At 34.5% G+C, this 16,068-nt stretch overlaps 1 protein-coding gene across 2 annotated transcripts in view; it reads right to left on the bottom strand.

Annotated features, from left to right (window-relative positions):
* Positions 1-16,068, bottom strand: part of PTPN1 (protein tyrosine phosphatase non-receptor type 1) — a 79,190-nt gene that overhangs the window by 24,141 nt on the left and 38,981 nt on the right. For both annotated transcript variants that reach the window (XM_074210243.1, XM_074210244.1), the window contains 2 exons: positions 9,753-9,843; positions 6,250-6,350 (listed from right to left, as the gene is read on the bottom strand). In XM_074210243.1, coding sequence (XP_074066344.1) covers positions 6,250-6,350; positions 9,753-9,843 — 192 coding nt within the window. The remainder of the gene's footprint in view (positions 1-6,249; positions 6,351-9,752; positions 9,844-16,068) is intronic.

Here is a 16,068-nt window from a genome sequence, read left to right as displayed (position 1 = left end):
TAGGCAATTATAGCTACTTGGTCCCTATCCAGTATAGGATCTCTGTACAAAGCATAATAATCACCACAATTTTCTATATTGTGCAGCATGGCTCTGGGCCCAATATAGCATATATATATATAGCTTGACAGCCTCCAACCCATTAAGAGAAGTTTAATATAATAGAACCTTGTGTCCTACCCTTTCTTAAATTCTCCAATCTGACATCTTTCCCTAATATTCTATTTAAGTTACTTTTCTGAATATTAATGATATCTTTATCACTGAAATGAACTGTTTCCTCCCTTTTCATTATCCTGGAGTTTTCTCTTGCACTTGACAATGTTGATCAAAAAATTCTTAAATTCTTTTCCCTTGGCTTTGTAACAGTATACTATCCTGTTTCTTTTTATCTCCAACTGCTTTGCCTTTCCTCCTTGAAGAAATGGCACCTATTTTCTATGCTAAGGATTCTAAGGCCCATTTCACTTAAGACTTAAGAGATCAGTGGCATGAAGTGAGGAAAACAGAGGTAGCAAGTTCAGACAATTCTTCCCAGGAGTTCAGCAATGAAAGGGAAGAGAACAGTTACAGGACAACTGATTGAGGGGGATAGTAGAATTGATTAAAAGTTTAGGGACAAAGAAGCAGTTGGCATATTTAAGGTTCAACAATGAGGCAGGGATAGGGATAGGATCAAAGTACAAGGAAAGTGTTAGCCCTGACAAGGAAAAAAAAGCTACTTCTTCAGAGTAGAGGCAGAAAAGAGAAGGGGTTAAGATGTAGTATATTCTGAGATGGGGGATATGAGGCAATGTTATCTACTGGGAGACAGAAGAGAGTGGGTGGTACTAGGAGCCTGAGGGCCGAGATTTCAAATAGCTTCTATAAGCATGTGATAGTTTGTCAATTAAGGAAGAAAAAAAGGACTACAATGTAACAATGAGGGCCCAGATGAAATGAGAACATTATATCATACTGGACCCAGCTGTGTTCAATTATATGCATGTATATGTATGACCTCAAATGGCATTCAGTAGCACAGGCATAGAAGTGATGAAGAGAGATGACTGGAGGTCTTGATCCAGGGTAAGAAATGAGAAAGCTGAAGTAGGTGGGTCAAAGAAGCAAGGGGTTCAAAAGTGAAAGTACATAGCTGAAAGAATTAGCTATCAGGTGAAACAAAACTTTGAAGGAAAAAGAGTGAGGGTAGAGCCTAGAGGAATGGAGGAACTAAAGATTATGATGGGGATAAAAAACAGGTTAACCTGGCCTAGATGCTAGCGTGATAGGAAATGACATGTTGAACTTGGGGTCGGGCATCTTGGGACAGGAAGGGCCAGTATGTAGCTTGCCATTGGAAGATACCTGACCCAAGGTGTAAGACCATTCCCCAAGTGCCACCCTCTGTCCAACCCACCATAGTAGGGTATTTAATAGGAAGTGTCAGTCCTTCAAGCTCTTCTGCTTCTTCTGGGCTCCCATCCAGAAGGATGGGGCTTTCTCTGGCTCTTCATTAATCCATGTGGAGCATCATGGGCCTTATCATGTGGCCTGGTTAAGCCAAGCCTCATGGCTGCCTGCCCTTTTCTTCTTTCTGTCTGTCTCTCTCAGACTTCACCTGGTTTGTATGGGCTTTTCTTACTAATTTTATACTGTACTGTGTAACAATATTTTGCCATAATAAAATCCTGAGCAGTTTAAAGAAAACCTGAACAGGTTAAGATGAGTGAAGCAGGCAACTGTAAAAAAGGAGAGTTGATGAAAGGGGAATTTCGGGTTTCAGGAAGTGGTTCAGTTTGAAGGGTGATAATACCTATTTATGACTACCCTGTAGGTGGTTCACATGTAGTGAAAAAAGCATGTCAAGGAATTGGAGATTGAGTTACTAAGACTCTAGGGGTGTTGAGAGAATATCAAGGTAAATTTTGAAATTCTCAAGTGTGAAATCAAGGGTTAGTGTATAATGATGATGATGATGATGATAGCTAGCATCTATATAATGCTTTCAAGTTTGCAAAGTAAATAACTGAGCCAAGTACTGACCCCTGTGAGAGAGGGAGAAAAACCTGGAAGGTAGCAGACTGCAGCAATAAAAAGATCTGGATAGAATGATATAAACTGAACTTAAAAGGAGAGGAGGGAGAAGACTGCTGAGAAGCTGGCAAAGGGAAAATATGGCAACTTTTATAGGCCCTAGGTCTTTGGGGACATGAGAGAGGAGGAATCAACACTAGAGCTAGTGGCCAGGTATGAGTTATCTTCTAAACAAAAAGTTTTTCATGAAGGCAAGAAGGAGGAATGAGTTTAAGAAGATTGGGTAAATTTTAGTAGATATTCCTTTCATATGTGGACTAGAAGGCCACCGAGAATTCTCAAGTACTGTGATTCTTCTATAAAGTTATTTAGAATGAAAAAAAAATTGTACATCAAGAGTAGGGCTTCTAGAGGAAGGTGAGGGATAGAGGAGGAAAATTCAAACAACTATAATAAGGAAGAGTTAGATATGTATCCAAAATTGAGAAAAGATTCAGTTAAAATGTTAGGAGAAATCTGAGAAGGAACAGAGTCCCACAGTTATCTTTACAGTAAGACAACACAGAAAATAAAAGGAAGCTTTTTATTTGGAAGGGACTAGTTCATGAAGGCAACACCACACACAAGTATTAATTAATAAAAAAAAGTATTAAGTGCATTCTGTACGAGCAGAGTACAGAGTAATGAGCAAGATGCATAATTCCTATTCCATGGAACTTAAAAGAGTACAATTAAGGAGAACGTTCCAATACAGATGCTTATCTTGCATAATATTACATAATAAATAGATTGGAAGGACATAAAATACCATAGGTAACTGAAGGGAGTTGGTTATTATCAGCTGGGACAAAGGGGAGACAGAAAGGATGGGGAAAAAATTCACCTAGATGGTTTGTGAATTTGATTTTAAAAAGATGGGTAGATATTCAAGAACTGAAGCTCGGGAAGGAAGGAGAGGGCATCCTATGCACAGAAAACCACATAGGCAAAGGAGACATTATAGTACATATTTGGAGGAAGAGGATCAGTAAACATTAAGGAGAGGTAAGGTCTAATAAAGCAAGGTCTAGATCTCTTCTGTTACTAGAAGGTAAGGAGAGAAGAAAGGAGTAATGACTCTGAGACACTCTTGTTTCAAACTACTTAATTTTCTATTTTTATCCTAAAAAGAATCAACAACCTCCACTAATTCACCAATTCTGTTTTCTTTCCAAGGGATAACCTATCCCTCTTAGTTCGCTTCTCAAATTTCTATTGTCCTAACTCCTGTCCGGATGTCCTGTTCTAGGCACAAGTTCTTACTGCAGCTCTTCAATTTGTTATTCCTGTCCTGCTAAACATCAGTTATTATTATCCATCTCTTCCATGCCTACATCTAAATGGCTAAACATTATTAAAGAAAGTCCTGAAAACATCATGATTTGATTCATTAAAAATTTGTTATCTAACAGCACATGGACCTGCCTCTTATTTTCCACAAAAGATTAAAACCATTCATAATGATTTTCCTCATTTTCCCCTTTTACTTCTGTAAAATTCTCACCATCCTCATTCATTCTCTTCTGTTGTTCTCTGCTTTCAGAGGAAAGGGTAGCTCTCTTTATCAAAGCTAACTCTTGTCCTATACTTCATCACATCCCATTAATCACCATTTTTTTTTCTCTTGTATCCTCTATTGTTTTCTCTCAACAGGCTCTTTTTTCTGCAACCTTCAAACATCCTTGGTCTCTCTTATACTACAAAAATATCCCCTTTTGCCCTCAATGGATAGGCCCCTTTTCTGACTTTACTTTCTCAATACCCACTTACTCACTTCCTGGCAATGCAATTTCCATCCCCAGGCTAATAAAACATCTCTCTTCAGGGTTACAAATAACTTTCTTTCCATTAAATCAAATGGACTCTTTTGTTGTCACCTTCCTCAACTTGCAAACTCGGCATGTGAAGCCTGATCATGAGATCCTTCCTGATATTGTTTTTCCTTAGCTTTTGTGGGAAAAAGCACTTTCAGTGAAGACTCTCCTTTTACTGGTATGGTCATTGCTATCTGTCTTCTTTGATACTTCTTCCTCTTTAAAATGAATGAATCAGAGTTCTCATTTTGGGTTTCCTTCCTTCCTAAATGGTTACTCTTGGCCATCTTACTCCTACAGTTTCAATTAGTTCTATTAAAGATGATCTCTAAATCTATCTACTTTCAAACTCTCCTCAGAACTGGAGTTCCATATTTCAGTTGAGGTAGAGGTGGTTAGGATTACAGAGATGTAGTACCTTAGGTGGCCTTGAAGGAAGAAATATGCTTCTGGCTCTCTCTCTGAAGATGTCTAATTGGCATTCAAATTCAAAATAGCTAAAATCAAATTCACTGCCTTCTTTCCTCTTCTCAACTTTGTGTTAATTGTATTATCTTAACTCCCAGAGACATAATCTCAGTGGAATGTGGTAGCATGAGAAAATGTAAGAATCTATCAGGTACAAAGTCCTATTAATATTGCCATATCTCATACTCCTCCCCTTCCTTCCACTCTCAGTAGTCTTCATTCCACTATTTATAATTGTTTCCTAATTGGTTTTCCTGCCTTCCATCCAATCTCTTGAATTTATCTTTTATACTAATGCTTAAATCATCATCCTTTAAGTCTCAGTAGCTTAAAACTACACTTAGACTTTTGGGATATTCTGTACATAACATTTTTTCTTCTTTAAGAATGTGAGTTCTCAAGGGGTGGCTAGGTGGCACAGTGAATAGCACATGGAGTCAGGAGTACCTGGGTTCAAATCTGACCTCAGACACTTAATAATTACCTAGCCGTGTGGCCTTGGGCAAGCCACTTAACCCCAATTGCCTTGAAAAATCTAAAAAAAAAAAAAAAAAAAAAAAAGAAAAGTGAGTTCTCAGATAATGGAATCTATGCATAAGTACCATTTTAAAAAAATGAGATTGCTAAATTGAATCAAGAACTTAGAATGAATAAAGTAATATAATTAAAAGGGCAAAAGTTTCAGAGTGTATAGTAACTTTACATAAGAATAAAATAAAGGGAAAAAGAATCGTATATTACAGTGCTAGACTATGTTAGGGAAACAAAACTCTAATCCAGTTTTATTATTTACTTTGTGACTTTAACCAAACCATTGTCTTTTACTGAGTCTCAGTTTACTCTTCCACAAAATCGCAAGGTTGTATTAAGTTCTATAATCAAATTCTTATGTTAGTTATCACTTAATAACAGCAATATTTTAGTGGATTTTCTGGGTTGTGTCTACAACCTAGGTAGTTGTTAACCTTCATTCTTTCTTTGGGGGGGGGGTTTGCAAGGCAAATGGGTTTAAGTGGCTTGCCCAAGGCCACACGGCTAGGTAATTATTAAGTGTCTGAGACTGGATTTGAACCCAGGTACTCCTGACTCCAAGGCCAGTGCTTTATCCACTACGCCACCTAGCCGCCCCCTGACCTTCATTCTTAAAGAGGACCAAAATGATAACACTAAGTTGGGGTTAAGGTACAATGTGTCTTAACTGTGGCTTATTAGACCAATATGCGCTTGGAAGGCTCTACTCCAGGTTAGGCATAATAGTGCTTGGGAACATTTAGAGTGCAGACGTCTCTAAATGTGCATATCTCACATCTCCTTTGAGTTATTGCAATTCTGCTTTGCTCTTTTTAATACACTTGCATAAAGAAGTACTGTTATTCCAGGAAATCAATTATTTTAAATAAATATCCCAAAACTCCAAAATGAAATGGAACTTAAAGTGATTTTCATTAAGAAAAAATTATTAATGATGTTTTCATTATCATTTAAATATTTTTTAACCAAAATCTAGTAAGCATTCATTTTGTACAAGGTACTGTGCTGTTTTACAAATATCTCACAATAATCAGGGGAGGCAGGTATTAATATAGCTTCATCTTACAGCTAAGGAAAATGAGTCAGACAGGAGTTAAGTAACTTGCTTGAAGTCACACAGTCAAGTAAAGGTCAAGAGGTCTTTCTGACTCAAACTCCTAGCCCCTAACCCTTGTCACCTGGATACCCTAAGTAGTTAAGATTATATTCTAACACTAAGAACCATGGTACAGCAGAGCTAGAAGTAACATTAGGACTCATCTAGTTCAATCCCATAATTTTACTGATGATGAAATTCAGACTCAGAATGGTTAAGGACAACAAGGGAGGGGAAAAACAAACAAATGGACAATTGTTTTTCTACTATGTTTTCATTTATTACCTGAGTGAGAATATAGCTTCTTTGGGCCTCTTCCATTTTTATCAAACTAGCATTTATATAATCATTATCTTCATGGTGTAGCTTAATTCGACTATGATCAACTGTAAAAAGCAATCAGAACACAGGAAAGTTAATTCAAGAAGAATAAGAATATAGAAATAATAAATCTATACATAACATACTTCAATAAATATTTATTAGATCCTACTAGTCACAAACACCTGGAGACAGAATGGTGTGGGGATTTGGATTTGGAATCAAAGGCCTTGCCTTCAAATACTGGCAGCCACTTCTTATATGATGTTGGTCAAAATACTAGACCTCTCTGGACCTCAGTTTGTTTATTCAATTGTAAAATGAAGGGGTTGGCCTAGGGACCTGCAGGACCCCCCTTCTGGTTTCTTGGAGTTCTTTTTCAGGAATTGTGGCAAATTCAGGTGAATGGCCTTCTAACCCTAATTAATTGCTCTTTTCAATGTTTAAGATCTACTACTAGGCAAAGGAGAAAGAAGCTATGTACTTATTAGCTCTGCAATGACAGTGAGATGAAATAGCAGACTGGATTCAGAATCAGATGACATGAATATAAGATATTCTCTTCACACCTCTAAATTTCAGCCTTCTCATCTGCAAATAAAGAGTCAATACCTATATTCACTATTTCTCAGGTTTGTGAAGAGGAAAAGGTTTTATAAATCTTACAGCACTTTAGAATAGAATTATTATTTTTGAGAGAGGAGAAGAAACACCTGACTCAGAAAATAAGAATGAGTTTGGGAGGGAAACAAAACAAAGGTTCTGGAAACAAATAAATTTGAGAGCGACAATTTGAAAAGGTTACTTCACATGTGGACAGTTATCTGAGTCAAATTGTATAATATAGAGCATGTACATCAATAAGATAAGAGAGAAAACTGACTAAAATACAACTATGAAGAACTAACCAATATTATTCCCAAATTCAGACTAGTGCATAGTAGGATCTAAAACCTTGAAGTAATTTTCTGTGTCTTAACATTGAACATTTTGCAAATCTCAATCAGTGGCAGAAAAAAAAGGATAAAATACCCAAGTATTTTCCTAGAGCCTTTCAGAGTTACTACTGTATTAAAATGAGACTTGTATACAATACAACCTAATTAGTTCTCCTCTGATGCTCACCAGGCTATGATGGTGACCCCTTGATTTCTTATAAAATTGATCTTTCCAAGTAATAGGAAAATCTGTGCCCCAAGCAATTCCTCAAATTGTCCCTAAGAAGATATGAAAGAGTCAATTTTGTTGTCCCTAAAACTCTTATCTCCTGTCAAGGAGAAACTTAGACAGAGAGTGAAGCAGATTCAAATGTCTGATTAGGAACTAGCATATATGTATAGATACACTATATATGTATACACATATTTACATACACACACATGTAAATATGTATGCATATGGGCAAGTGCTTTTGTTTGAAAACTGCCTTTTCATATCCTTTGAGCATTCATCTGTTGGGGAATAACTTCTATTAGAGAAATTTTTGAGAAATGAGACTTTATCAGAAAAACTTGCTATAAACATTTTCCCCAGTTTTCTGTTTTCCTTCTAAACTTGACTGCTTTGGTTATGTTTGTGCAAAAAACTTTTAAATGTAATGTAATCAAAATGATTCATTTTACATTGTGTAACATTCTTTATCTCATCTGGTCATAAATTCTTCCCTTATCCATAGATCTGACAGGTAAGATAGTCTTTGCCCTCCTAATTTGCTTACGGTATTACCCTTTATGTCTAAGTCAGGTACCCATTTTGACTTTACCTTTGGTATATGTTGTGAAATAATCAAATAATCTATATCTAATTTCTGCCAAATGGTTTTCCCCTTTTCCCCCAGCAGTTTTTGTCTAATAGTGAGCTCTTGTCCCAAAGTTTGGATCTTTGCATTTTTTTTTTCAAGGCAATGGGGTTAAGTGGCTTGCCCAAGGCCACACAGGCAATTATTTAGAGTCTGAGGCTGAATTTGAACTCAGGTACTCCTAACTCCAGGGCCAGTGCTCTATCCACTGTGCCACCCAGCTGCCCCTTGGATCTTTGCATTTAACACTAGATTACTAGTTTTGTATGCATATACTATATACTATAATGTGTACCTAATCTACTCCACTGATCCACCACTCTTATTTTCTTAGTCAGTATCAGACTGCAATAGTTTGAGATCTGCTTTGGTTAGGTCATCTTCTTTCACATTTTTTTTCATTGATTCCCTTGATATTCTTAACCTTTAGTTCTTTTGGATGAATTTTGTCATTTTTTTTCTAACTCTAATAAATAATTTTTTGGTAGTTTGGTGTGGCACTGAATTTTACTAAGTAAAATTGTCATTTTGATTATATTGGCTATCCATGAACAATTAAGATTTTCCAAATTGCTTGTACCTGACTTTATTTGTGTGAAAAGTGAAAAGTGTTTTGTAATTGTGTTCATGTTAATTTCTGGGTTTGTCTTGGCAGGGAGACTCACAGGTGTTTGCAATTATTTTAAATGGAATCTCACTATCTTTGCTGCTGGGTTTTGTTGGTTTGCTGATTTATGTGGTTTTATTTTATATCCTGAAATTCTACTAAAGTTGTTAATTATTTTATTTAGTTTTTCAACTGAATCTGTGACCCTAAGTTCTTGCCATGAAGTGCAGGCTTTCACAAATCTTACCAAACTGGAATGGTTTGTGTATGGTCAAGTGACTAAATATGTCTTTTGCTTTAGTTAAATTCTGAAAGATTTTTTTATTAGGCTAACCAGAGGAAAATGACCTTATAGACTAATCCTGTGTGAAGAGTACTCACAAAGAAAAAAAATCATTGATTTATTTAAAATAAATTAAGTTGCAATGGACAAAATATTTGTTGGCAGCAAAAAATGGATAGGGATATGAGTAAATTTTTTCAAAAACAACCATTAGGATATGTTCATTCTAATTCTTTCTCTTTATTCACATACTGAGGATAAAATAGCAACAGAACTAAAATTGGCAAAGTAATGTTATATGAAATTTTCATCAAAATCGAAATAAAGTTTTTAAGGACATAAGGTAGCAGTCTTCAGTTTGTCTTCAATACTTATGTGCACTAGCTTACTCCCCAATTAGAAATGAGTTATCATGCAGTAAATTATGTCTGAGTGCTGCTACTACAGGCAACTGCTCATGCAGTTAAGTAGATCCAGATTCAGGAAGACCATTTAATCTTTTTAAGACTCAATTTCTTCATTGTAAATTTGGAATAAAAATAGCATCTACCTTCTAGGGTTGCTGTGAGGGTAAATTGAGATAACATTTATAAAATGCTCTGCAAAGCTTAAAATACTATATAAATGCTAGCTATTCTTACTGTTGTTGTCATCACTTTATAAAAAAGATGAATATTAATAAATGTAGTAGTTGGATGCATTATCTATTCAATATTAAAGAGGAAAAACTCAAAAAACTGTAAAGCAGTAAGAAAAATAACTAAGATATGAATACTTACAGGGACTGACATCTCTGTACCTATTTCGACTTTTGTTTTTAGGAAGTTTGGCCACTTTACAGGGAAAGTCACTGGCTTCATGTCTAATATCCTACAAAACAGAACAAACAGCATTTGAAATCTTTGACATTACATGAGTTATATATACATATACTCAGAACATATTAAATATACTTTTTAAAATATTGCAATAAACTATTATTAAATTGCTTCATCTAGTTGAAATGTCTAAGTTTTCTAGCTCAAAAAAGTAATTATTAAATTGGTACCCTCCCTATTGGGTACAAGGATTATACTTGTGATTCACTGGTATAAGGAACAATCATAATGAATTTTTTCTATTCATGTAGATCAGCCATTTCATTTCAATTTATAATCTTAGAGAGTTCCCTGATGCACAGAGAAGTTAAGGGAGTTGTTGAGGGCCGAAAGGCCAATATGTGACAGTCAGGACTTAAAACAACATCCTCCTGGCTCAGAAGCCAGCTATCTACTATACCATTCTTTACAATGAATACACAAAAATGCCTAAATAACTGACCACTTCCTCTAAACAGATGGTAAACAAGTTCTGATGTGCTGAATTGCTACAGAAAAAAATAAGACCTGTATAAATTAATAAAACTGTTGAATCTTTGTAAATAATTATCAGTACCCAAGTAATTTCTAAGTTGCTTGCTACTTACTCTACTTGGGCATAAAAATATAAGACATTGAGGGAAAAATCTGAAGTTTATGATGAATTACTCCAAAGACAATTTAATAATTTAAAAAAGCTTGTGTAGTTACAAAAAAATTAGCATGGTGATATTATAGTGTGTGCATCATTTCCATGAGGGACTATATAAGAATTCAGAAAGGGAAGAATTAGAAAGAATAAAATTTATATCTTAAAAACGATGAGGTTAAGCATAATCCTATTTGGAAAATGTACTAAAGGTTATATGATGCTAACATGACAAGTATTATTCTCATCTGAAGCATATTTCTTCATATCAAGAGATTATTAATGTAGTTAAGTCACTAGGATAACTACAAATCAAGACCTAAATGCAATTAAATTTAACAAACTGTAAAGCATTGTATAAGAGGATAAATAAAAAAGATGGATAACAGAATCACTTTTCAAGGTACTGAAAAATCTAACAGATGTAAAAACAGTTATGCAAATAACCATAATACAAGGCATAAAGAAAGGCAAAGGAAAAATCTAGGTAGTACTATGAGAATCGCAAAGATGATTTGTGAAAAGTCATTATCATGTTCTGTGAAATGGTTATCCAAATTTTTTTTAAAATTTTTATTTAAGGCAATGGGGTTAAGTGACTTGCCCAAGATCACACCGCTAGGCAATTATTAAGTGTCTGAGGCTGGATTTGAACTCAGGTACTCCTGACTCCAGGGCCAGTGTTCTATCCACTGCACCACCTAGATGCCCCTGTCACAATTTTTAAGGAAAAAGCATGGTGATCATGAAGTTGTCTTGTGCATAAAAAGCACTTAATAAATGTTTCTGGAATTGAAGTGACTTATTAAAGCAAAAATACTTTTCTGTAAAGTGCAGAACTGTCAGTTCATAGAATTATAGAAAATTATAGTTAGAAGTAACCTTTAAGGGTATCTAAGATCAGTCATTACATGATATTTAAATTTCATGAGTAATAATCAGAAAATAATTTTTTCACTTATATTTTCATTAATTATCGAGACAAAAGATATTTCAGTCTGTCAACATACAATTTCAAAAGTCTCATCAAATTTTTTCAATTTATTTTAAAAGAAAATCAAAATGTATGCTATCATTTGTATCTATGCATATGTATACAATAAATTTACATACAAGATTGTCATGCTATCAATATATGCAAATATCTACTGGTTCAGAGATTTTAATTTTAAAAGATATAATCTGCCTAATTTTGAACATTGAAACAAATACACACATATTCATTTCTTTTCCTAAAATTATTTCTATAACAAAATATCTACATGTTTTAAAGTAAAATTTAATTTTTTAAAAATCCATGCTTATTTTGAACTTAAGCACCAAATAAAATGTGCATTTCTATACAGAAGGAACAGAAAAAAGAGACTGTGCACAAAATTGTAGACCTCTATTATACCCAGATTGCTTTCTTTTAAAATAGAATAAATCTAATCTGTGGCCTTCAAGTTGCTTGTCTGAGATTCTGGGAGTGAGAGAGACTAACATTCCTTTACCCTTCTCTCCAACTGGGAAAAAAGAAAAACAACACCCACGTAACAAACGTGCAAACAGTGAAACAAAACAAATTTTCTGTCTGAAAAGGTTTGTCTTAATTACATTACTTGTCTGTTAAGAAGTGGATAGCACCATAAAGTCTAATTATTCATATTACAAAGACTTCAACTTCATGCCGAGGTCTAGGTCTGAACTAAGAAAATGAAAACAAAGAAATGTGAAGGTAAAAGTTGAAAATATGTATATAACCCTTTACTTCCACCACACCTCTACCTCCTCCTGTCAAAAAAAAAAAAAAACACCCTGAAGTTTTAGGATTATTAATCTCTAATTCAATACTATGTAATTTTGCAGGTAAATGTGGGGTATTTAAAATTTTTTTAAAAAGGATACTCACACATACTGAAACAAAACCAGAATCCTTACTTGTCTAAGTTGCTTGTTTTCAGTTTCTACTTTCTATTCTTTTTTTTGTTTTTAAGATTTTTCAAGGCAATGGGGTTAAGTGGCTTGCCCAAGGCCAAGTGGCTAGGTAGTTATTAGTGTCTGAGGTCGGATTTGAACCCAGGTACTCCTGACTCCAAGCCCGGTGCTCTATTTACTGCGCCACCTAACTGCCCTACTTGCTAAAGGTATCAGAAACAAATAAAACAGAAAAGCAAATGATAGAACTATATGACATTCTAAATTTACAATGTGTTATAAAGAGGATATACTATGCTGTTTAGACCTTCAAATATTATTTTAACTTGCATTAGAATTTGCTTTATGGTCATTAATCCTTTTCTACTCTATAAGCTCTTTAGAGGTTTGTGTTCTCAGCAGTGTAGAACATGTCATTTAATAAATTTTTCTTAAATTATTGTCCTTTGAGTTTTATGACAGCTTATAATATAAAAATACTTTAAAACTACTAAATGGACAAAATGATCCTAACCATGTCTATGTGTAATGTTTTTTCTTTCCTTAAAAACAGGTTGTCATCAAATTATGATTTTGCTGTAAGAGAGACATAAACCTATCTGATAAAAGCCCAAATAAAAATAAGTAACTCTTCTAGAGACCAGTGACCAAATATGAATTAGGATGACTGGAAATTGCCCTAGATACGAGGCAAGCAGGATTAAGTAAGTAACTTGCTTAAAGTCACACAGCTATTAATGTCTGAGATCACATTTGAACTCAGGTCCTTCTGACCTCAGGGCCAGTGTTCTGCCCACTGTATCATCTAGCTGCCCTATAATTTAGTTAATGTGTTATTAATGTAATTCATTATCTATAATTCAAATGTATCCCAATATAATTAAGTAATGAAGAAAGCTTAACATTTCAAACTTCTGATTCCTTTTTATTGCTGTTTGCTATTTTTTTGCAGGGTGAGGGAAAGAACAATTGAATCTGGTAAAATGTCCTATATACAGCTCTAAAAATTTCTTAATTTTAATTTAAATCTATTTCTCTGTGTCTACTTATTCTAAAATTCAGTGGAATATTTTACTGCCTCGATCGTGAGACACTTATTTGAAAGCTATCCAACTCAACAAGGAGGTAAGTACACTGCAGCTTTGAAACTTACTAACCAAATTAACAAATTACATAACCTCAAGGGGTCTCCATCTCCTTATCTGTAAAAGTTCCTGAATTTTATAATCTCTACAGATCCCTCCCAGTTCTAATTCTTTGTCATTACATAAATTCATATCTATTCAAATGGTAAGGATGTATTCCTGACAAGTAGCATACCCTCTAACAAAATTCTTTTTTTCTTGTATAATTTATTACAAAATGGAGCCATATTTCTCTAGAAAGTTTTGGTTAACATGTAATTCACACAACTGTTGCTTTCCTTCTTCCCAATAATAAAAGTCTTTATACCACATCTAAAAGGAACAATATTTATTTTTGACATAAGATATTAATAGTTCTTAATAATTACCTAGCTGTGTGGCCTTGGGCAAGCCACTTATCCCCATTTGCCTTGCAAAAACCTAAAAAAAAAAAATTCATGGGGCAGCTAGGTGGTGCAGTGGAGGACCCTGGAGTCAGGAGTACCTGAGTTCAAATCAGACCTCAGACACTTAATAATTACCTAGTTGTGTGGCCTTGGGCAAGCCACTTAACCCCATTGCCTTGAAAAAATCTTTAAAAAAAATTAATAGTTCTAAAATGTGTAACAAAACAGAGATTCCAAAATAGGATTAGGGTTCTATTAATATACAACACTCTAGCTTGAAGATCTGAAGAAAAAAACAAGGCAAACCAAAGAGAATACACTGGGTTTAGTTCCTCTCTCAGTGCTCTTCTCAATATTATGGAATCTACTGAATCTTAGAAGTAAATAAGTAAATAAGTTCATCCAGGCCCCAAGCACTTTAACTGAAGTCCAGACCTCCCCCTCCTTCCCTCAGGAGTACTTGAATACATTTCAGGGAGTATATGAACTTGGATAGGGAGGGGAAGGGAAATTGCATCTTTATTTTCACTAATTTCAAACTGAAACTTAGCATTTCTTTCCATTATGAATATAGGCAATAAATTATTCTTCTGAGAAGGGGCTCATCCATAGGCTTTACCAGTCTCGGAAAGGGGGTCCATAGCACAAAGAACCCCTTTTCTAAAAGGCTCAAGGGAAGAAGAGAGGCAGAAACACAATAAAGACAATCTTTTAGAATGTAGTGCTGAACAAAAGGGTTCAGATTCCTGAATACATGCAAACAATCCAGGAGCAGTGAAACAGTCTGAATATATCATTCTTGGGATGTCAAGATTAAAGTGAGAAAGGATACCAGTACATTAAGTGAACCTCCCAAGATGAAACTGTGGAGGTCATGGTCAAGAATTATTCAGGATGAAAAAGAATGAATGTATTGAAATATGTGTTACTGGAGGAAGTACTCAATAGGTAAACACAGATCTATTTCAATATGTGAATAATTGTAGAATATTTTTCAAAATAAATGGCTGAGGAATCCTAAAAATTATTTAAGGTGAACATAGATAATAAATATATACTAAATCAATTCTGCCAGTTTATTTTTTGCTTTTATATGATACAGCATATTATAGTACTCTGAGAAGAACATAAATATGAAATCATCAAGCCTGTCATATATCATAATCCTTACAAAGTGAATAAAACAATTTGTTTTCTACTGGAAAAAAAATCTGGAACATACAGAATAAGTTCATTTCTATTTCAAAAAAGTTAAAAAATATGAAAGGAACCAGAAGAATAATGGCATGATAGATAGAAGGCTGGACTTACACTCATTACAGTCACAATTTAGACCTAAAGTTCCTACAGTCAGCTAGTTGAAATGCCTTATTTTACAGAGGAACAAAGAGATTCAGACAGATGATGTGATTTCACAAGGTCAAGCTTGATTTAAGTGGAAGAGCTGGGCTCTTAATTTGATTCCTTTAATGCTTTGGGAGCTTCAGGTTTTTATTAGTCATGTGATTTTGGGTAAGACATCTAACCTTTACTTGTTCTAGGAGACACCAAGTCACACCTAATTGAAAAAGTTCACCATATGTTGAGAAATCACAATTCCTTCTGTATTCCTGTATATAAAGTCATGGACATAATATTTGGCTTTTAAGACTGACTCAAACACTGGAATGGTATCTTAATTTATCTTTTAATTTATCTTTTTATCTTCTCCCAGTTTGGAGCACAAAAAAATTTATTTATCAGGCGGCAATTTACTGAATAATTAAAGTGGGGAAGTTTAGTGACTAGAGCAGAGCTGTCAATCTCATGGTTCCACAAAACTCCAGAGTGCAGGTCAAACCACATTAAAATGCAATTGGGAAATGTTCTACATAAATGTCAATTTGTATTTTTTTTTCTCTGACAATGTGACCTGCAGAGATCCATTTCCATTTGAGTTTAGTGCTGAATATGGAGTGACAAAGACTTGAATTCAAATTTTGATTCAGAAACTATAGCTATATGACCCTGGGACAGTCATGTGACTGTCAAGCTCCAGTTTCCTCATTTTTAAATGAGAAATAAGAGCACCTCCCTCCAAGGATTGTGGTGGGAATCTAATGAAATAATAAAAACATAAAGCACTTTGCAAGTGCTTATAA

The sequence above is a fragment of the Macrotis lagotis genome, chromosome 1 (genome assembly GCF_037893015.1).
Source record: "Macrotis lagotis isolate mMagLag1 chromosome 1, bilby.v1.9.chrom.fasta, whole genome shotgun sequence".
Lineage (NCBI taxonomy): Eukaryota > Metazoa > Chordata > Mammalia > Peramelemorphia > Peramelidae > Macrotis > Macrotis lagotis.
This window is presented reverse-complemented; position numbering and strand designations above follow the sequence as displayed.